The 22,841-nt window shown below is 38.4% G+C and overlaps 1 protein-coding gene across 1 annotated transcript; it reads left to right on the plus strand.

The window, feature by feature from the left end:
• The first annotated feature begins 1,039 nt into the window (after window positions 1–1,039).
• On the plus strand, window positions 1,040–20,207 carry LCA5 (lebercilin LCA5). The gene is made up of 8 exons (XM_050893723.1): window positions 1,040–1,102; window positions 6,616–6,999; window positions 9,493–10,022; window positions 11,516–11,653; window positions 12,917–13,013; window positions 14,152–14,297; window positions 16,190–16,328; window positions 18,156–20,207. Exons 2-8 carry the CDS (start codon window positions 6,801–6,803, stop codon window positions 18,956–18,958), a joined length of 2,052 nt encoding a protein of 683 aa, XP_050749680.1. The 5' UTR covers window positions 1,040–1,102; window positions 6,616–6,800; the 3' UTR covers window positions 18,959–20,207.
• The last annotated feature ends 2,634 nt before the right edge of the window (window positions 20,208–22,841 follow it).

Consider the following 22,841-nt stretch of genomic DNA (forward strand, 5'->3'; position numbering starts at 1 on the left):
GATGGCGGCGTCAGGGCAGGGCCTCGGAGCCTGCCGGCCTCGGGGCAGGGCCTCGGGGCAGCCACCCCCGCCGGAATCTCCCCACAGGGCGCAGCGGGGCGGGAGCTCGGGGTCACACGGCGCAAGGCCCGGCCCGGCCCGGCCTCCGCCACCACCTTGAGCGGCCGCCGGAGCATCATGGGACGGAGGCAGCACCCGACCGTTGAGCCCCCTCCTCACGGCTCTCCCGCAGCGCTTCAACCAATCAGCAGCCGGGATGTAGCTTTCCACCAATGGGGAGAGCGGTTGCCCCTCGGCCACCTCCAGCCGCTCGTACCAATCAGCCGCCGGGAGCCGCCGCGCGCCGTCGAGCTGGCAGGGCGGGTAGCCAATGGCTGACGACGAGAGCCCGCCTCCTCCTCCGCCCCGTTGCTCGGGCAGCCGCTGTCAATAGCCCCCGCCCGCCGCGGCGGCCCCTTTAAGCGTAGCGTGGCAACAGCCGGCGCGTCCGCCGGGCGGGCGGGCAGGTACCGCTGCCGGCGGGGCCGGGCCGGGGCCGGCTGGGGCGACAGGGGTATCGCGGGGCGGAGGGAGGAGCCGGGGGGGGGGCAGGACCGCGGCGGGTGTGGGGTGGGGTCCTGGGGGCTGTGGGAGTTGGGAGCGGGCCGGGGCCTAGGCCTAGGTTTAGCCTCCTGGGGGGGTGCTCGGATCCGCAGCTGCGGATCTTGCTCCCGACGTGCTGTGTGGGCCGGGCTGCCCGGCTCGATCCCAGCGCAGGCAGCGGGGACGGCGGCTGAGCCCCGGGGCTCCCAGCGGCGGAGTTCGGGCGCCGAGGAGAGGCTTCGTCCCGAGCACCGGCGGGTTTCAGGCAGCAGGCCTTCCGACAAGCGGTGTACGCGGGGCCGCGAATGTTCAGTCCCTTTCCTCAGAAGTCATTTATTGTAGGGTTAAATGATTGCACTTAAAATGTACTCTCATGTGTACTTGTTAGTTGTTTTAAAAAGTGTTAATTAAAAATAATGTTCGATATGTTCTTTAAGAACTTCTCCCCAGTGAAGGAAAATTGCTTGCTTACACTTTGGGAACTGCACAGCTGCTTTCAGGAACGGCGAAGTTGAACTAGGTAAGTCTACACACACCGGAGGTATAGGTGGAAATATGAATGACGGCATGGGCCTCCTTGGTAAAGGATTTAGAAACATAATCTTGTTTCCTGGTTGTAGGACTGGCCTGCATATTACCTATTTGGACTACTGTTTCCTCATCTCTGACCTGGGACTTAAAGCAACTTTTTCATTTTGAGATCTGCTGATGAAAGTAACACTAAGTATTACTGTCACAGAGTCAGATAAATTTAACATTGGCTTTTAAAGCCATACAGGCTTTTAATTCACCAAAAGCTGGTAGACCTGGAAGAAATGCATACCGTTAAGTCAGCAGCTGCAGAAAGCTTCCCTAATAAAATATTTGCTCCTCAGTAAAGCCTCATCGGTGAATATGTTTTGATGTGATACAAGTAAATTCTTTTGCTCCTCTCTTTTCTGGAAAAACTACAGTATTTGGGTGTGAAAAAGATGGGTGGAGGAAGAGGAGGGAGACGAATTTCTTTTGAAGTTATTCTTTGTTCTTAGTTAAGCACTTTAATAATTTGGATTGATGCTTTTGTACTTGTCTGAAACTGGCTCGCTCTTGCGCTGTCCCCCTCTCACAATAGCTGAAAAAACTGAGTGGACCGTTAGAGGTCAGCATTTGTACTCAGGAAGTGTCATATGGTGACCAGTAAAAGCATCTAGCTTCTTCTGGTCTTAGAAGGGTATTAAGATTGAAAAGGACTTAAAAAGTTTTAGGAGTTTTGCATTACAGAACTAAGCTCTGGGTGTACTGTGAGAAGAATTACTGAGTAATTTTCCTTTCTGTCTATTACTGAATACCTGTAATCCAGTAGTTCAATTTCTGTTTCTGTGATTTACTTAGGAGTGATATTCCGTCACCATTGCAGTTGTTTTGTGTTCTCTATTTTGTCTGTCATGTCCTTTGCAGTGACCTGGAGCTTGACTGGTTTTTGTAATAATAAGCATGTTTTCAATACAAAATATGTAAATAACAGCAATAGCATAAGTTGCTGAAGTGAAGGAGTATGAAATTCTGGAAACCAAACTGTTTCTAAAGCTTGTACAAGTCCCAGATTTACTTCAGCCATTCTGTACTGATGTGATCTTGATGTATTAGGCTTCTAAAAGCATGCATGGAGCTTTTGCAGGGAGGGGATTGGAGTTTTGGTGGTGGTGAAGCTTAGCAGACCCACTGCTAACCCAGTGTTTCACTCCTCACAAACTTATCTGTTTTCCCCTGGTACATTTAGTATCTTTGTGGATCTTACTCACACAAATTGAACTTATTTTATAATCAACTCAAACTAGTTGGTAACAATTGAAAAGTCAATGAACCAAAGCGTTTCTTAATTAGACAGTCCTTAGGCTAACTGAAGTAAAACTCAAATATCCTAGTGATTCATTCGTTCTCAAGATAAACTATGCATTCTTCATGTTAATCAAATTACATTATAAACTGGTGGAAAATTGAATTTGGCAAGACTTGACAGACTAAGGTTTCTTGTTTTGTATGGAAAATATGGTAATATTACCAGTATATAAAACTGAAAACCATTTGCAGATTCACAAAATGTTTCTGGCGATTCCTCAAGGGAGCTTTTATTGGTTCACCTTTTTCAATTTGTTTTCAGTCCATTGCTTTTTAAAGTACTTCCAGAACGCATCAAAAATTACTGTTCATTTATGTTGCTGTATGTCAAAATGATACTTAGCAAAATATTCTCAAAAGTGGGGAATATCCAGTACAGAATTGATGGATAATTCTAATCCTCCAGTTCTTACAATTTGTCTGTTTTAAATACACTGAGTTATGAAAAGCATTCTTCAAAAAGATTATTGCCTCTTCAGTGAACACTTGTGGGACTATAAAATAACTGATCAGCTTTAAGTCAGTAAGTGAAAGTGAGTGTTCTTGTTTTATATATATAATTAGACATCTTGATGATTGAACTGTAGGCATTTATGTTTTCCCTAAATGCAGTCCCATTTGTTTTCGTTCATTTTTGTTCTCAAGAAAAAGTCTGTGCATGATGATTTCTTTCTGTCCTTCTGTGTCCTGAAGGCAGACAAAATTTGGGTGTTTCTTGGCTATATCTACACTGTTGAAGATATTTGCCCCATAGAGTAATCCCTGCCTCCACACAGGGCTAGGTTAACACCTCTAGATATGGTGGTGCCTCTAACGCTGATGTGCCCACTCCAGGAGTCCAGGATTCCTCTGGGTGCCACACGTGCCCTGTGGCCCTGGGACAGGCTTGCATCCAAGTAACAGTCTGGGTTGCTTGAATTCCCACCAGTTTGTTTTATTCAGCGTGTTGTTATGAGTGAAACAGGGAACACAGATGCAGAGCCAACAATTGATTGTTAGTCTAATTAAAATCTTAATGGTCTAATCAAAGACTTAGTATTAGTCCGGATACTAACACAGTTCAAACTATATATGGTTACAGTGATACAGGCACAAACTTTAGTACCAAACCCTTTCTCTGGTGTTATCTTCACCCACCCACTCTCCCTCTGAGACTTGACTGGCTTCAGCTGGGAGGGGGGAGTCTTTACAGCAAGTCATCAGTATCCCAAATCCTTCCCTGGCAGGAGGAGGATGGTGATGGTTTCTTCCTCCTTGCCTTGGGTCCATTTGGGATCATTTTTATATGCTTGTTAATGCACCGTGTACCTTGCACTTTGTTCTGTTCTGTTCTATTCTATATATTGATTCATGATTCCACATTACATCTGAATTTACTACGTGGTGTGTTTTACGTATGTTGAGTACTTGTTCTTTGATCTATATGTTGCCTATAAAACTGATTTTACGCAGCTCCCGTGTTGATGACCAGTAATTGAGCACAGGTGAGATGTTATAGCTTAGGGCCCCAGTATTGTCCTGGTTTTGTGCTTTCAGGCCCCTGCAGTCACCCCATGCCTGTATTCCTCTATGCTGCGCTTTTGCAAGGGTTGTAGATAGTTCTCTCTGCACAGAATAACTACTTGTTATTGCTGTCTGTTATTTATAAACATAAATGTAACGGTAGGTGCTAGACAATTGTACAAAGCAAAGCAAAAAGCTAAAACAAATAAGTTCCCTGGTTGTTAACTAATTTTCTTGCAGCTAAATAAGCTATAGCAAAGCTCCAGGCACCCAAGATGAGTTCAGACAAAGTCTGACAAGTTTTGTGGCCCATGTTGTTAGCTGGAAATGAAGCCTGTGGTGTCAATGACAACACCACAGTTTGTGTGGGTTACAAATGCAACTACTGTGTTTAATGTTTTTTGTTCAGTCAGGATGACTAATAATATGAGGTCTGTGTTACAGCCCTCCAGAGTACTATTTTTATGTTTTATATTATTTTAGTATTTTAATATAAATATATTATTTTATATTTTATTTTATATTTTTTGCATTCCCTGAGATTCTGTCCTGTGGAGACAGAACTGATGCAGTCTTGCATGTGCACCCTGTAGAGAACAGGTTGTCCCCAAAACTCTGCCTGTGTTTCAGTTCGGGCTTGGTTTGCTCTTCAAGGAGCAAAATAACATACATTCTGCGCAGATGTTTGTGAGGCCAGGACTTAGGAGTGGAGCTGTTTGGGAGTAGGGATGCACCCTGATGTGTTCTAATATTCTTACATGATCTTAGTTTTGCACTCATGAACATATCTGAGGGTCTTCATTGCACTTAAAGACAAACAAGATAATACAATTATAGTTAGGTATATACTTTTGAAACATCTTTAATAACTGCATTATTTCAGAAGGAAAAAGGACAGTCATTACTGATCATTTGAATGTTCGCTGTAACTGATACCTTCCAGCATGTGTTTAGCAATCTCTAGGAGAAATGATCTCAAGCATAGCTTGTTTTCTTTCTGGGCTTTGCAGTGCAATTTTAGTTTTTATCAGAATCCTCTCTGACATAAGTTTTAGGCATGTAATTTATTTGGGCCACTTTGAAAATATTTAGGTGCTTAAAAAACATTATTTTGGAAAGTTACTCCCTAAGTAAAGAACAACACTCTCTTGCAAATAATTCAGTATTAATTTCCCAGCAGCTTCCCAGTTTAGAAATCTGTTGGAATATTTATTCCTCTAATTCCTTCTGTATAGATTATGAGGGCAAATGTATCCCAGTCACTGGAGACAGAGTTGTGCTAACTAGTGAACTGGGCCAGAAAGCTTGAATTTGTAATGAAACCTGTCTTGGCAGCTGACACTTCTGTTCTCCTTGGCTATGTGATTCTGCATGTATAGACAGTGGAATAGAAGGCTGAGAAGCATGCTAAGTTTAGTTTATTGGGAAATAATATAGTGAAAAATTTACAGCTCATTTACAGGTATATTGTATGCCCTGCAGCGTAGAAGAGCTTTGATTGAAAGCTGCTCAATTTTGTGTGTGTGGTTTGCTTTACCATTTAGAAATGGGCTAGGAGCTTATGTCATTCAACAGGCAGAACTGATGGGCTCTGATGCAAGTCCTATTTATTCACCCATTAGAGGCTTGATGTCCTGAAGTTAGATTGAAGGGAGATAGATGGCGAAATAAGCTTGAGGGCTGTGAAGAGTGGTGAGACGAAAGACATGGGAGGCTGAGCGTAGTCAGTAGAATACTTCCTAAACTGATGAGAAAATTCTTTTGACTGAGAAGGTGAGGAAAACTTTGGATATGTTTGCTCCATTATATTCTCAGGAAGTGTCTCCAAAAATGCAAAATAAGGTGATTTTACCTTGAGATTAGGGGATTTTTCGGTTTTCATCAAAAGACAGGCTGCAGGAGCAGCCCTTCTCGTTTTATACCTGCTGCAGATATAATGTTTACCATATACTAGCAGTGTGGTCTCTCCTATCAGATAAAAAAAAAACCAAAAGGCTGTATTTGCATTTTCCTATAAAGCACATGACACAAATGTGTGTGCTCCTGCCAGTTCTTGAAGGCATGAAACACTAGGTGATGTAGGGTACAAGAGTACTTTCCGGGACAAAGACTGTGATACATAGATACAGTCTCATTAGCGGTTAGGGACAGAATGTCCTCCAGACAAATGGGACAACTGATTTTCAAGCCCGTTATTTAACATCATTGGAGTGTCAGAAATTGAGATATGGCAGATTTAGTCAAATTCTACAAATAACTGTAGTCACATGAATAAGTTGTTAATTTATTTGGTTTAAAAGTTTTAAAATGTTTAAATTATTTTCTTGACTAGCGTCAAGCTTTCACTTGTCTTCTGTTTTGTTTTCCAAATGCTTCTTTTCCCCTTTCTCTAACCTGGGAGTAATTTCTTATTCTAGATTTAGCTGTGCTAATTTTCTGATTTCTCTTTTGGGGATGAAGTGCCTCAAAGTACTGAGTGTAATACTAGTAGCATCCCTAGAGTGATGCCTGTCACATTTAATATAAATAATAAGACTAATGTAGCACAGCACGTGGCATAAGGTTATAGGAATCCTGAATCATTTTACAGTTTTTTTTACCTTTCTATCTTAACAAAACAGCAAAACCATTTTTTCCTCTAAATTGTTACAGAAAAAATGCATTCTGAATGATAACTACTGCTTGCTGAACTGAACTGCAAAGATCTTATGCTTTGGAGATGAAGATGACAAATCCAAGGAAATAATCCAGCTGCTGCCATTGTGACAACTAAAAGGTCCTTTGTGTCAAAATGAACAGTCTTTGAGAAAAATCTGGAAAGCAGTTAAATCTGAAAAATGGGAGAAAGAGTAAGGAGCCCAGATTCTGAACACGACAGGAAATCAGATGGGGATAAAAATAGTGACTCCTATTATTCAGATGAAGATAATGCATCTCATTCATCTGGCCAGTCACCAACATTAAGCTATCCGTCTACAAGCCAAGAAAAAAGAGATCACAAAACACAAACTTCAAACAGCCTTGTGCACTACCAAGGTAGGTAGATAGCAGAAATTGCTGCTTTGTAACTGCTCTAAAGACTTAATTATCTTTGAAAGCTGAAATAAAAGTGGGTAACTACCATTATGAGAATCTACAAATAAGGTTCATGTGAATTATGCTAGAGATGGCAGGTAGACTGTAACTGCTGCGTTGAAAACTGAAATTAACCTGTTCCTGCATGAGGAGGATTTTTTGTGATTTTCAGAATTATTCGTATTTTTCTTAACAAGTGAATGTGGCCCTTATACTAGCCTTTTGTTGAATCATGCTGATGCTCTCTTTTTGTCTTTGACAAAAAGACCCGAAGCCAAGGACTCAAGGCAAGTCCTTACTATGCAGTCAGTAAAAGAGAGACAATTGTTAAAATTTCTCTGACAAAATACCCCTAAAGATATCTCTCTTGTGGAGGTCTAGTTGACTAAGCTCTACAGTGTAATACTGTAAAAACTTTCAAAAAAACAAACAAATGAAAGACCACTAATGTGGCAAGAGAGAGAAAATGTGTTTGGTGAAAGTTAGGTGCATGTGGAAATTCAAAAGAAAGCTTTTCCTGGTCCTTCCTGGAGGGTAAAATGTCTCCAATTTGAGATGAAATAGCTCCACTTTGAGCTCCCTCACACACACCTCACCTACATGAGCTGCTTTCTTGGTTGAGATTGTGGGGAAGTGAACATCCCTACAAAAAGGGAGAGAATGGTTATACAGGTCCTGGGCTGAAGTAGGGATGTGAAGCGTCTCTGCCACACTTGACAGCTTGTTCTAAGTAATTGCACACATTTTCTGGTGAAGTCAGAGCATATCCTGCCTTGAGGAAGTGCTCTATTTCATTCGTAAGTGCTTGATACCGTATGAATCATTTGGTCAACATGATGATCTAGAGTGTGCCAGAAGATCTAACTGTAAATATTGAAGTTGCCCAGGGAGTGTATCTCTTCAGATCCTTGACAGTGTTGGTGTCCTGTTGCAACTGGGGTTTTGCTGAGCTTCTCTGTTCAGAAGTGGCATCTTCTCCATAGCAGTCATGGGTTAGCTTTCTGGGAAACAAAAACTGTGGTTCCGCTGTGCTGTTTAATTTGGAGGGGGCAAATGAATGACTAGTTCTTTGATTATGTAGCAGAATTGGACATAATTATTACATGAAGGTATTGTGAATGTCATGTTGTTCTTGAAAAACACTGTTCCCCAATTTAACTATATGGTCAAAAGTGCAAACTTGGTATTGGAATTTTCTGTTCTGGCCTAAATGTGGAGAAATTCTTGGAAGAGGCTGGAAGTCTAGGGTTAATGGGAATTCCCTTAGTTAGTGATAGGAGTGGCATCATTCCTGTAGCGCCTGTGTTACATAATCTTTTCACACCTGAATGTGACATAAGTGTTCTTTGTAAAGGAAAAAAACCCTTCTTTTATTTGCCCAAGCTGTGGAAAAAATGAGCATTAAGCAGAAAATGAACGAGTATTTGTGCAAAATGTTTAGAGGAAATTATAAGAAAATATTTTAAAGCTGTTATTTTTGCTGTAAAATATTCTCTTTAGAATAAAAACTTGGTGAGTGCCAAAGGGGAGAAAGAATTTGGTGTCACGCACACTCACTGTCTGTGTATAGGTAACTGCACTATTGCTGTATCCCAGCTTTCAAGCCTGAATTATAAGCTGCTGCTCAGTATGTTTCTTCCGAACACTGATGTACCTTAATGAATTTTGCACTCTTTATATATTCAGTTGTTTTAAGAGATGTTTTTGGTGGATTATATGCTTCATTCTTTGAATGTGGCTTGAGAGGCAAATAAGATAGATAAAAGCTAAACATTTTGTTTCTATGGGGATGATAATAAAATAATCATATCAAATAGGAATGCGAGTGATGCATACTAGTAATCAAGTAACGATACTGTGTGGAAAATAACTTGGATACAAGAATAAATTATTCAAGGGAGAACTGAATTTTCATGGGATTTATAACGTTGCTTTGGAGGCTTTTTGCATTGAGCCTTTGAAATCTGCTGTTTTGTCTGTAAGCATGGCAGCTGGATTTGAAAATAGTACTGCATTTGTCTGAGAGAATTACATCTTGCATAATACATAACTAGCTAATGCTCAGCTAATTGTTGCCATTTTAAAAGCATTTGATAATATTATATGCATAAAAGTACAGTATTTCTAAAACAGTTTAATAAACATCATCAAATATTAACAAAATATGACTGTTATTTCTGATACGATTTGCAGATGATTACTTTACAATGGTCCTGTATTGATGGCTGCAAATATTACCTCTTAGAGTAGATCACAAACATAAATCTCCATTTCTTATCTATGAAAAGGAGCATAAGTCTATCATATATATGCCTTTTATTGTCTGGTTTGAAAGCTGCAGTCTCTGCTAAGTATTGTAAAATTGTTTCAGGCAGAGCTTTATTCCAAGAAGGATGTCTGAACAGACAAACTGCATTGTCTTATAGTAAACATGCTTTTTATTTTTTCTTTTAGCCACAAAGAAATTGGGTTCCAAATACGCACCAAGCAAAAGAGGGACACGGTGGGGTTTCCGTTCTCAGAGCCTCACTAGGGATTCTCCTGCAAAAGATATAGATCTTGTTACAAAAAGAGTTCTTTCTGCTAGGCTGCTGAAAATCAATGAGCTCCGAAATGAACTGACTGAACTCCACATCAAACTAGATGAGCTGCAGAAGGAAAACAGGGCACTGAAGAGGCTTCAGCACAGGCAGGAGAAAGCCTTGAATAAGTTTGAAGATACGGAAAATGAAATCTCTCAGCTCCTTGCTCGGCACAACAATGAGATTAGAATATTAAGGGAGCGCCTACGAAAATCTCAAGAGAGAGAACGTGCAACTGAGAGACGGCTGAAAGATTCGGAAGATGAACTGTACAGAACAAAAACTGTCTTGCAGAAACTGAAAAAGCTGTCTGCAGATAAGCACCTTGCCGAAAGAGATGACCTGGCAAAGAAACTGGCCTATGCAGAGAGCAGGCTAGAGGACAGTGAAAAAAGAATTAAGGTGAGATGACTTTCTTTTTGTAAGAAATTCTGGTACAGAATTTACCATAATGAGCTTCATGAATTGTATTTTTTCACAGTTGTGAAGCAAATAGAAGACTATTCTTTTTTTTTTTTTTTTTTCCCACATAAGTAGCATCAAGTAAATTATATCCAAGGTGATTATATAGTTACATACTTGGTAGTTGTGCATTCAAATTTCTGTTTACAAATTAAGTATATTTTGTCAGAATATATACTGCAGACTTGTGCTTTTAAGTGTTTTTATAACTAGTAATAATGTTTCAGAAAGGCATACAGCTATAATATAACATTATGCAATCTAATTTATCCTCTTGGAGGGGAAGCATTTGTTAAAAATTTTCTGGGTATTTAGGGAACTGTATACTAAAATTCTAAAAAACATATATATAGCAATTCTTTTTCAATTTTGTGGACTGCATTCATGCAGTGTTTGATTGTCCACTATTCTGCACATCTGAGAGCTGAGCTGAACAAAATTACAGCAATTTTTTTAATACCAAAATGAGCTTTAGAACATTTTACGGGTATCCATTTTAAGAATTTTGTGCAATATATTTTAATTTGTTCAGCAAGAATGTTTACATTTTTGTAAACATGTCTACATTGTAAACATATCTAAAAACTCATCTTATTTAAAAATAACTGTGTTAACACTATTAAACTGTTGGTAGTTGTATGCCATACTATTTTTAGCTGAAATTATGTTGGTCATTAAAATGGTGTTAAAGTTTGGTGTCTATATTGGTAACTAAACCTAAATTACATTACAGAGATAATAGATCTGGAAATCCAAAGGATTAAGCTGGAAACTAAGCTTTCATAAAATAAATCCCAAAATACGAAGATATAAATTGCTGAGTTACCCAAATCACCTCACCCTGTAGTGTCACCGTCTGGCATCTGTAGTTTTATGATCAGGTATTTCAGCATTTGTAGTACTGGATGATGTTACAATGAATCATGCTCTAAAAAGTAAGGGATTTTCTTCTACTATTTTTCCTTCTCTCATCATCACAGGTTCACTTAAAACAGCTATTGCAAGATGAGGGTATGTAAATGAAATCACAATCACAAATTTGTTTCTAGTAGGAAGGTTAAAAATTATGTCTTGTCTTCTTCCTTCTAATCCCACACTTTCAGGGAGGTATTCTGTTTCTTAACCATCAGTTTGAGATTTGTCTTAGAGATCTGGAGGTCCACTGTGCCAAGAGCCTTGCAGAAAGTAGTGTGTGTTCCCATTATGTCCTCAAATCACCTCTCAATACTCCAGAAGGATGAGCTGCAGCATCTGCAGGTGCTCTGTCTGCCCCCTCAAAGTTAGGATTAAGGGTTTAAATGTATTCAGTCTTACAGCAATGGTGGACCCGATATTTGAATGCAAGACCTGGTTTACTGTAATTTTATTTAAGTAATTTGACTATAAAAAAGTCCTTCAGTTATTAAAAAAATACTATTTTGTTTTAATTGAAGGATCTGGAAAAAAATCTTGAATTAAGTGGTAGCAGTTTTCAACGAGAGTTACATTCAAAGAAAAAAAAGATGTATGAGGCTCAAGAAGAAAACAGAGTTCTCCAAGAAGAGCTTCATCAACTAAATCAGAAGCTGAAGGTAAAATGTGAAGCAATACAAGTTGCTAACCATGTTCTGGCATTTTATCTGTGGAAGTATCTGTAATCAGGTTTGAATAGTTTACCAGTGACTGCACTCTCTGATGTGTACTTAATTATATACCACATGTGAGTTCTTTTCCTGCTTTAAATTGAAATGTTCTGTGCTCTGACCCTACAGTGTTTGTAACAGGAATGTCTCTACGTTAATCATTATTGTTAGCACTAGTTAAGAAAAGCAAGATCAAGTGCATAGCCAAGCATTGCGATTAAACCACAATATCTACTGGAAAATTAGGTTTTGAAGGCTTGAATTTAAAATTAAAGCTGCAGGTATATACAGTACTTTATGTTACTACTGTACTTGCATTACAGTAGGTTTGTGTAAAGGTTAATTTAATGTATCTGTGATATCCATGTGTGTTGCTAAATTTGTGCAACGGTTTATTTGCATCCCCCCACCCCATCATTGCCCAAATTCTAAATTTAAGGACTGAAAATATTATGTTCTACCTAGTCAGTTTATCTTTAGAAAAAAAATTAAATAAGACTTGAGCTAAAGTACTTAGTTTCTAGGAGAATTTCCTTGAAACCCCAGGTCTCAAACATACTTGCATAATGGAGGTGCACCAGTTTACCACCTCAGTAGCTATCAAGCAAGTAGCAGTAGTGTTAGTAACTCAAAAACTTATTTGTTTAGAGTAAGTGTTTTAAGCCTGATTTGTTAGTGGAGGGTTTAATATTTTGAAAATATTTTCATTATCAGATGATTTCTGATAACTTGCTGTTCATTTCTATATTTTATTCAATAAATGTCATGAAAGAAAAATATGTCTCTGTGATGCAGTGGGCCTCTGCTCTGTGGCACTGACATGCCCTGTGACAAGTAACATTGCTAGCATTGAAATGTTTAACTCTTTACAACACTGAAAATTCAGTTGTGCAATCTATACATACTTTGTAAGTCTTATTCAACTTTATGGAAGCATTGGCATTTGGTTTTATTTTCACTGCAGAGAGGCTTTTTTTTTTTCCAGAATATTTTGCTAGTGAGTTTTTTGGGGGGAAAGTTCTATCTGCTTTCTTACAGCATAAGCAAAGTTAGGAATGTGATTGTTCTCCTTAAAACATTGGATCTAACTATTGATTACTTTACTCTGTTTCTATTTACAACGTGTATTTTTAATTTAATTTACAGCTTTGCTAATGACTAGTAAATGAAAAGTTAGTAACTCATTGTTATACCTACCTCTTTCATTCACAGGAAAAAGAAAGAGAACTTGAAGCAAAAAATATATATGCTAATCGTATGTTGAAGCTGTCACCAAGAAAAGACATGGATATTATGCAAAGAAAAAGAGGTAACTTATATAAAGCAATAAAGGCAGAAAAATTAATAGCAACACTTTTAAATAACTCTGTTAGGTTATATCATTCATGCTAGTCAGTGTTTGACCCTACCACTGCTTGTTCAAGAACACAGCACTGGTTACAAAGAAGGGCACATTGTTTGACTATTCTCTAACTGCAGCAGAACCAAAACCCAGAACTTCATCAAACAGCGTTCTTAACTCCTTTCATACCAGATGTTCCTGGGTGAAGGAGGAGGGCAAGATTGTTTAGTAAATTCTCTAATAGATCATAGATAATGTCTACATGACAATAAATTACAGAGGCTTTAAAAATACGTAACTTCACTGGTATGAATATTTTGATGTTTTTTATTTATTTTTTACTAATTCAAATTTACTGTCTGTCAGATGAGCTGCACTCTTTTTTTTTTTTTTTCCCCCCTCAAAGAGTACATATGTCCCAGAACATAATCTTCTAAAAGTATCAGTGCAGTGATTTCTTCTGGCGTGACAAGGCAGCCTCAAGCCTTATGCTACCCACTTAAATATGTGTGTATATATGTGTGTCTGTGTGTGTACTTAGACTACTTTCACTGGATCAGTAGAATCTACTTGTCAGAAGAAGCAGGAATTTATGGGACTGTTTTAAATATTTAATGCCAGCATTTCAAACAGTTTGTCTGCTGCTCATTTTATTATAGATACTCTACTATTATTCCATTTCAGGTTCAGATTTTTTAAAATGTCATTCCACAGAGATAAGTGTATGTGTTTCAAAGATGCAAATAAGTGAATTTTGATTTTATGAGTTTGCTTCTCTACATGTAGCTTCTGTGACAAGCAATAAAATGAGTGAGATATTTTGTGGGGATTTTTTAACAAATATTCAGTAGACTGTAATGGCTTTATAAGTAGCTTTAAGGTGGTTTGGGTTTTTTTTTTCCAGTAGAAGTTTTGCATGCAATTTTTTTTAATAAGCTTTTACAGATGCTGAAAACAACTATATGAAACTTGTCAGTACTTTCCACTTCCATTGACTCCGATACAGTCTTTTATGTTTGCTGCAAATCATTAAAAATGAGAGATAGGTATATAGTGGGATATTTTCAAGTGAAAACATGATTTAATTAGTTTGTATTTTCTACAGCCAACAACCAAAATATTAAAAAAGGAGCACAGCTCACAAAAGGTGTACAGACCAGTGGATACTTCTCACCAGTAGAATTTCTTCCAGAATCAGAACTTGTCTGTGGTGACACAGTAAACAAGAAACAAGGAATTCTTCCTAAAATAGTGAGTTGCATAAAAATTTGAGACTTGCTCCAGATAACTCATCTATCAGACTGAATGTTTAATGCAGAGCTTATATTTTAGAAAATATATGTACATATACAAATATAAATATATAGAAAATATAATTTAGAAAACATTCTGATCTTTAAGAGAAACTCTACCCTTCCAGAAATATCATACTCCATCTTTGTGACACTTAGTTCATCATATTCTATATCTTACTAATAACCATTAGCTCAATTTGTTTCTTTTTCTGCCACTGTCATTTCTTTGAAGTTTTTAAGACTTCGTTTTGATTTCCTCCCCTTTTCTTTATGTCTAATGCTTATTTGAGCAATCTCTTGTAACAGTGCTGGTTGCCTTGTCTCTCTTTTTGCTTTGGTCTTAATTATGGCTTCTTTTACTTTCCAGATTTATTTCACAATGCATAAATCTAACACTTCCTCTTATTGTCATAGTGCTGGTATTTCTTCTGTCCTTTTTCCAGCTTTGTGAATATGGTTGGATTTTTTTGTTTTTCCATTTCCCTTTTAATTATAAAATAGTACCAGTAGAAGTATTGCTAATACTTCTGTGACCTCAGGCTAAAATCAAAGAGATTTGTAAGGTATTAGAAGTCAGAATGACACGGATTCTGGTACCAATTGTACAAATTCTGATTGCATAAGGCTAGGACTATTTGTCAGAAATAATGCTCTGATGATGGTCTTGACTGTCTTCCTGGTAGGACTGAAGCTTTTTCATGCCTGTTTTGTTCATATGTTCTCTCTTCCAAAATCCTTTCTGTAAGTATGGATGTAGTTTAATGTATGCATTCGTCCAGCATATACTTCAGTGTGTGAGTTACAGAACCGCACAGTTGATACAAGTGCAGCTCATGGAGTCCAGCTATATGTCATCTTACAAAGCTCTCTAGTTTGTGTATGGCTATTGCTTTAAGTAGTATAAGTTAGATTTGGGTAGCCTGTGCTTTCATCAGTTTTGTAAGTTAAGCATTTTAAATACTTGGCCACCATCTCTTTATGAAGTTGTTTTGTTTTTTTTTAAATATAATAATGATAATCTTGTACGTGAAGGGAAAATACTTGAAGTTGTTTTGGCTAATAGTCATATTTTCTTTGTTCGTTAAGTAGTAACTATTTCTCTTATTTCTCTTAGAAGTGTATTTTAATCTAGAAGCTTATTTTGCTCTAAAATAGGCACAAGCTACAAAGTTAGCATCCACATGTTGGATTACGCTGGCTTTTTCTTCACTTCATTGCCACTACTTTTCTGTGTTAGTGATTTTTACTGCTGACATTAATATCTTTTCTGCAGGTTCTTTCCTTTTAAATATGTATGTATACTCACTAGCTGAATTTTTCAGCCAAGATTAAACCTTTCTCTTTCACTGTTTGTTACTTAATACTCCATAACTTTAAGTACCACTGTGAAACTGTCTGAATCTACAACCCACTCACTTGAGTAAAAAGATCAGATTGTGGAAATAGAGGATAACTGATTGCTTGCTTGTTAAAAGAAGAAGGTGGTGGAGCCTGGCCTTCTATTAAAGTCCTTGAAAAAGACACCTTCTGACTTCTAGAGAACTACCCTAACACAGTGATAACTTTGCTTTATGACATTGGAGCTGCAACTTTCCTGAAATGTGTAATACAGAATAGAGTTGGTTGTCTATTCATTTTGTTTCAGGTGCATAAAACTATGCTAGAGGTGATAAGATTTTAGGGCCAAACCCCTGGGTTGTCAAAGCTGGTTTGGTTTAGATGACTTGCTTGTTTTTATGTTTAGCAGTAAGAATGTGATTTGAGAATGACATAGAAGTTCATATGACTTTGTTTGTTTTATTGATTATTTTTTCCCATCAGTTTCAGTTTTGTATTAATTTATTTCAGGAAAAAGAAAGTCAAGACAAAGGATGGAAAGAGCAAGCAGACCTCCTAAGACAAGACCAAGACAGGGAAAAGGAAGAGAAACTGAAACATTTTCAGGAAATACAGGCTTTAGAGGAGAGGGTTCAAAAAGTTCATGATGGTAAGGAAATGGGCAGCTGAAGGCTGGAAAATACACCGTAGAATACTAATCAAGTGAGGCTGCTAGTTTCTTGTGAGAAGAGCAAAATGATTTTGCAGAGATCACTACAGTGGAAAATTATTTTCAGTTATATTATGCAAAGAGAATCGGAAGAAATACAGGATATAGAATAATCTGTGCCTTGTACTCAGCTGTGATTAACTATGCAGCAGCAAAAAATGCTGTCCACGAAAAAGTAGTGAAGGCTGAGAGATTTTGCTTTACAAATGAAGGATGACAGAGCAGGTAAATGCTGATGTTGTGTGTGACTTGCTAGATGTTATTGAGGTAGGCAGTAGGTTTTTACTATTGTAGAACAAATCTGCTTTCCTTAATATGGCCTGTTTTTTCACTACATGTCTACTTCACTTGTATCATTTGAAATTGTAGTTTCTCTTTTCACTTGTGGTTATCTGAATCATTTGGTGTGGCTATTTGAGAAATGTCAGTTTCTATCGTTATATTTTAATATTGCTTTTTTATTCATTTGGTTTTCACAACATCTTAAGGACTTACATTCATAAGTCTGTTAATCTAATGTGTTTTAGATGGGCTGCATCCTGTCATGTTAAAATAATCTTTCAGTGATTATAGTTAACGAACAGTAACACTTATTCTAGATGACAAGGAAGAATTCTAAAAATCTGTAGCTGCTTTCAGAGGTAAATTCTCTGAAAAATCTTCTACCTCCACTGGCATCAGTGCACAACTTACATAAGCCAAGAATCTGCTCTGTTATGTCTCCAAGTAAGATGATTTGACCACTTTACCCATCTTACAGTATAAGCTGATATTTTCCTCACCTTACATACAGAAAGGTAGCTCCTTACCTAACTTAGTATAATGATATGCTATTGAAAAAATACATATATTAAAATATATTAACTGAACTGTTGCAGTTATTTCTGTAAGTTTGATCTGAAGTACAATAGATAACATGGAACTTTGTGAAAACATCAGTCAGAAATTTGAATAAAGTGTTCAAAGGGGAATGCTAGTATGTTGAAGGGGCCAAGTAGTCATATTCAACTTTTGGCCAAACACACGTCTGTTGTCTTGATAGAAAAATATTTTTCGAAGAGAGAAATATCTGAGAAGCTTCCTTTTTCTTGTGCACATAAGTATTTGCAGGTTCTATCTAGAAGTTTATTACTGTTTTGCACCTTTGGTGTCCCTTTATAGCTGTGCAAACTGACATTTGGTATTTGCACAGACAGTCTCATTGAGTTCATGTGGTGATGCACTCATGTAAAGGTGTTTTCTGTATGCAGCAGATGCAGTATATTTTAAATCATTCACTATGTGAAACTGATAATGACTCCTTTGACTTTGTGGCCTGATAGCTTCACAGGAGTAGTTCCCTTTATGGAAAAAAAAACCCAAACATATATCCCAGAACCATCCTAATGTCAGTGGTGCTGACAAAGAAAAATAAAGTATTGTGCAAGTCAGAACTATTAAAATCAGTGATGTTGTATTCATTTTCATTCAAACCCAGGAAATGGGAAGGCAATTGGCAGAAATTAAATTCCTCTGAAAATTCTAAAACGTGGATAATGTCCTAATCCCTTTGGAAGATGACAGTAAACTTTTATATCTTAGCAGAGAACCTGGTGTGAATTTAGTTGTAATTTTTGGAGAATTTATTTTTGCAGTAGGAAAACCACATTATGCATAGAAGACCATATTAAAAACTCAATGGCTTTTGCTTGCATTATTTTCAAAATAATCTTTTAAAGGCATTTGAAAACTAAAACATTTTAAATAACGTTTAAACATTTCCTGCAGAGTGGGAAAGGGAAGAATATGACAAAATGAAAAAAGAAAGCAGCTTTTCCTTGGATAAAGAAGAGAAAACAAAGATGGAGACAGAAATCCACAAACCTGAAGTAGAGAGAGAAAGCACTGAAATGCTGGAAGAGCGGCGAAAAAGAGAGTTCCTGCTTGCTAAAATGCAAGAAATTGATAGAGAAACTCAAAATGTAACAAACATGAAAGCTGCTTCCCAAGCACCACTCATAAATACAGCAAGAAAATCTGATTCCCTGGAGAAAAAAGAAAAAACTAATCAATTCTTTGAGATTCCTGGGAAGGTTACTAATGGATTTCCTGTAGATGACAGCCAGGATGATGCCACAGGAGCACAAGGGCAGAAGCAACGAAATCTGAGGACTGTAGATTTAAGTAGTGAGTTAACATTTGGTAGTTATGTACCTTCCTTTGGGAAAGGATCAGGGAGACCGAGTTGGCTTACTCAAAGTGACAACTTAGAAGAAAATGTTAAGGAAAATGCAGATTTCAACAGTAAGAAAGAAAAGAAGTCCAATTTAATGGAACAACTCTTTGGAAGCAATGCAGGTACCATCCTTCTTTCTAAAATTAATGATACAACACCTTTTGACATAGACTGGGACCCTAGTAATACTCTTCGTGTTGATAAAAACAGTAAAGTCAAAGTAAAAGAAGACAATGAGCTTTTTGGTGAAGGAAGACACCTGAACAGACACCGTTTGCAACACACTACAAGCAAGCCAGGAGTTAAGACCCTTGGTTCTTTAGAAGATGAAATCGAAGAAGTAATCTTACAATGATCATATTTTTATATGTTTCATATGTAAATACTGAAAAAATATTTTTATGTAATATTTATTAGATACAGATTTGAAACATTTCAGATATATTGTAAAGCCTTATGAAGGAATAATTTACATAAATGGGTATATGTATAGAGGAAAGATGCACTTTGATAGAACAGCCTAACCTATATGCAGGAAAGTTCTTCTATAATGTAATACTCAAATACAGACCTTGGAGATGTGGCAGTGACTCTTTTGGCAGAAAGACAGGGAAGGTGTCCTGAGGGACTTTGATAGATGAGGTAGGCGCTGGCTGGCTGCTTCAGTCAATCAGAGAAGACGCTTTTGCCCCAACTGGGGCTCCAGAGCGACTGTCACTGTTGCGGTGTGGCACCATCTGACTTGTGCAGCTGTGGCTCGGGTCCAAGAGGCTTGGTAGCGCAGAGCTGGTAGGGATGCCATAGGAATGGAAGGACTTGCAGAGGCTTACACTCACCTGCGCCCTTTACTCATGCTCTCTCACGCACCCTTCATGCTCCCTCTCACTCTTGCTCTCATGTGCGTTCCCTCGCTTCCCCCCTCATCCTTTTCTCTCTCTCACTCTTGCCCTTTGCTTGCTCTCACCCTCTCTCTCTTGCCATCACTCTCTAAATTTTTAAGACTTAGTGATGTGTAATGGTATCTTAAGTAAAACTATACTTCTCACAAGGGAGCATTATTATTTATTGCAGAATGAGTTGGCTAAGAAGGCAGCAAGCTTGTATGCGGCAGCCCTGGCATTCAGGGCAGCTACTAGATGAGCATCTCTGGCTAGGCAGCATAGGAAGTGTTGGGGGTTTTTTTTTTACCTGCAGGCTGCTGACAGTACACTGCTTTTCATTTGGAGTACTTCTTTTAGGCCTCACATATTTTCTTTCTCAGGCATTCGAAGAGCCTCTTAACTGTGTCAGGAGAAGGCATGTGTTAACATCAGTGTCATGAAATGGATAGAAGAGACGTACCTAGCACAAAGGCTCAGGTAGAAAGAGAATATTCTACACCGCAATCATGTTATCTCAGAAGAATATCAACAGAAACACAATTAACTCAGGAACAGCTGATCTCTCTTCTGCATAGGTTTTCTGTAGATCTTACTACCAAATTTGTCTAACTCTTCTCATATATTCAGGTTGTATTTATTATATAATGCCATTTTTTGTAATTTCTGAATTTTCTATGTAAAATTCCAATCATTACTAAGTCATTTTTTAACAAAGTGGTTTTATTAAATGACTTCAGTAAAATTTTTGTGTGTAGATCATCTTTAACACAAAGTTCTGACTTTTTATATCATGTTATTGATACGGGGGGGAGGGGGGGAGGGTTGTAGCAACATTGCTGGTAATGTTATTCACTGCATGGTGCCATGTACACAAATTAAAAAGGTAGGCAATGAAGGATCTAGCAGAGGCATTCCAGAAAATAAGCTGAAGGTCATTCCTTACTAGAACAACAGGTTTTGAAATGCCTCTCTGATATGCTCCCTATGAGCCTGATTCAAAACATACTAAAATACAGAGAAGAATTCTCATGATTTCAAGATGCTTTGAGCCACGATTTCTCTGAACACAATGGCTCTTCTGAAAAGAAAGGCTGGTGTCTGCATCACGCAATAACTTTGTTTGCTCCCCCATCCAGAAAGAAAATTAGTCACAGATCCAGACCCAGTGTGTGGGACCGTTCTCACTAGGCACCCTGTAGTGAAGAGCAACGCATGTTCACCTGCTGGCTTACAGTCCCAATTGTATTGATTATAATATTAGAGAATTGAGCTGGTCCGTTTTGCTTGCAGATCATCAGAATGTCAGGACAGTTCTGACCAGCAACAGTGAGTTTAACTGTCTGTGTTACTCTTCCGCAATCACTTCTTTGGGGGAATGTTGTGGTGTAAGAGGTAGGAGAAGTCTGTGGGTAAACACTGTGGGTGTTTGTGAGTGGATGGTTATTTGTCTCAACTTTCTTGTCCTAATTGTGGGTGACTGCTGCCCTTCTGGAAGGCGGCGCTTTGCTCCTGAAGATACTGCTGGGGTGGGTTGTTTATTTTTCTTTCCTGTGGTTGAGGATTCTAAGACATAAAACAATGATGTAGCTGCAGCGGTTATTAAGGATCATGTAGTGTATGGAGAGTTGGTTTTTTGTTTCTTTGCGAGTCAGCCCATTAACATCTGGCAAATTCTAACTATCGTGCTGAACTGATGTGCCCTGCTGTTTCAATTACAAATGTATAGTTTCTAAGCTGTTTCATATTATCAGCCCCTTCTTAAGTTCACAAATGTTCACATCCTGTTACCAGGCTCTTCCTGAAGCAAACACTGCGGTGACTTGCACAAAAAAAAGGTGTATCTGCGTTAGGAAGGTGAAAATAAATTAATCTGCTGGGAACAGTATCACAGGTACAGTTTCCCTTTTCCCCTCATTGCTGTCTATCTACAGCTTATTCTCTTGCTGCACTTTCTAGTTTTAGCATTACTTGTATGCAAATACCGTCACAATTAAAATGTATAAAGCCAGCGCTTTGAGAGGGAATCTTCTGTTTGTGGGGGGGAAACCTTTGGGTCCTTCTAACATCTGTAAGCAGTGTTTCTGCTGTTGAATAACAGTTTTCTAGTGATTGGAAGCAACTTTTGCAAGGTCTTAAAAGGGTCTGTGGTCCTTATGATTGGGCACGCTGATCCCCTGTAGTCCTCTTGACCCCTGGTCTCGACTACTGTATCCAGATAGTCTGCATGTTGCTTTTAGTGGTGGCAGCGTCTAATAGCACTTGATTGACTGCAAAAGAATCTATCTTTTGTGGTAAACAAGTAGGTCACAAATGCTTTGGTGATGATTTGTGCATGATCTGATGTTTATGTCCAGTTGTAGATTTTGTTTGTTAGGTGTTCAGGTCATACGGCTGTTAGATCTGTTGCGTTTTGCTTTCCTTCTGAACCACCAAAGGTAATGGGAGAAATTCTTCCACTCCAACAAGAAAAGATCATTAAAGTTTGATTAACTGTTTTAGTGGGATATTCAGGGAGATTATTACTGCCCCAGGAAAACTAGTCTTCCAGTTCTGATCCCCAGGAGAGTGGTCATGAAACAAAGGTATCTGAGGAGCATCTGATGAAGGTGGTCAGGTGTCAGGGCTCACCTGAGAGAGAAAACAAGAAGTTTTAAGAATAAAGATTTTTCTCCTTCAGAGAGGAGATGAACAGTGGAGGGTGGGGGGAGCGTAGTACATCTTCTGGAATCCAGGAGAAGAGATGTAAGCTGTAGGAGAACTTAGGATGCCCTTCACAACTCTGAACTGAAGCCTGAAGAACACTACAGTGGTAAGAAAAGTGAACTGGGAAATGCTTAAACGTATTGAATATTTTTCTCAGATCTGTGGTATCTTTGGGCTAGCTAAAGAGTGTAAAAAAAAAAAAAAAAAAAAAAAAAAAGTGATTTTTCAGAACCCTAATAAATCCTGTGTTTCTGATTTTGCTTTGCCTGTTGCATACATGCCTAAAAAGGTGAATTGCAAATCTGTAATGCTTCCAAAATGGGGATGCTTGGAGAGGATGTGCTTAGGCTATACATTGCTCATCCTGAGACAGAAGGTCCAATCCAGCTAGCCCAGAGCCTATTTGCACTGTCAGGAGATGTGAAAGAATATCTAATCTGGCATGTTAGGAGTAGGAATTTGTTCAGGGAAACATCTTGGGGCAAATGGCTACAAGAGCATCAGCAGGGCTTTTGCTGATACTTGTGCTCTAGAGGGTGCTTTGGGTGAGCCTTTGCTATTCAGGAAAATAGTAATAAATTCTGCAAAGTACTCTAAAGCAGAGACCAGCAAAAATCGACATGGCAGAAGCGAACGCCTTCAGGAGAATCGTGC

The sequence above is a fragment of the Gymnogyps californianus genome, chromosome 3 (genome assembly GCF_018139145.2).
Source record: "Gymnogyps californianus isolate 813 chromosome 3, ASM1813914v2, whole genome shotgun sequence".
NCBI lineage: Eukaryota > Metazoa > Chordata > Aves > Accipitriformes > Cathartidae > Gymnogyps > Gymnogyps californianus.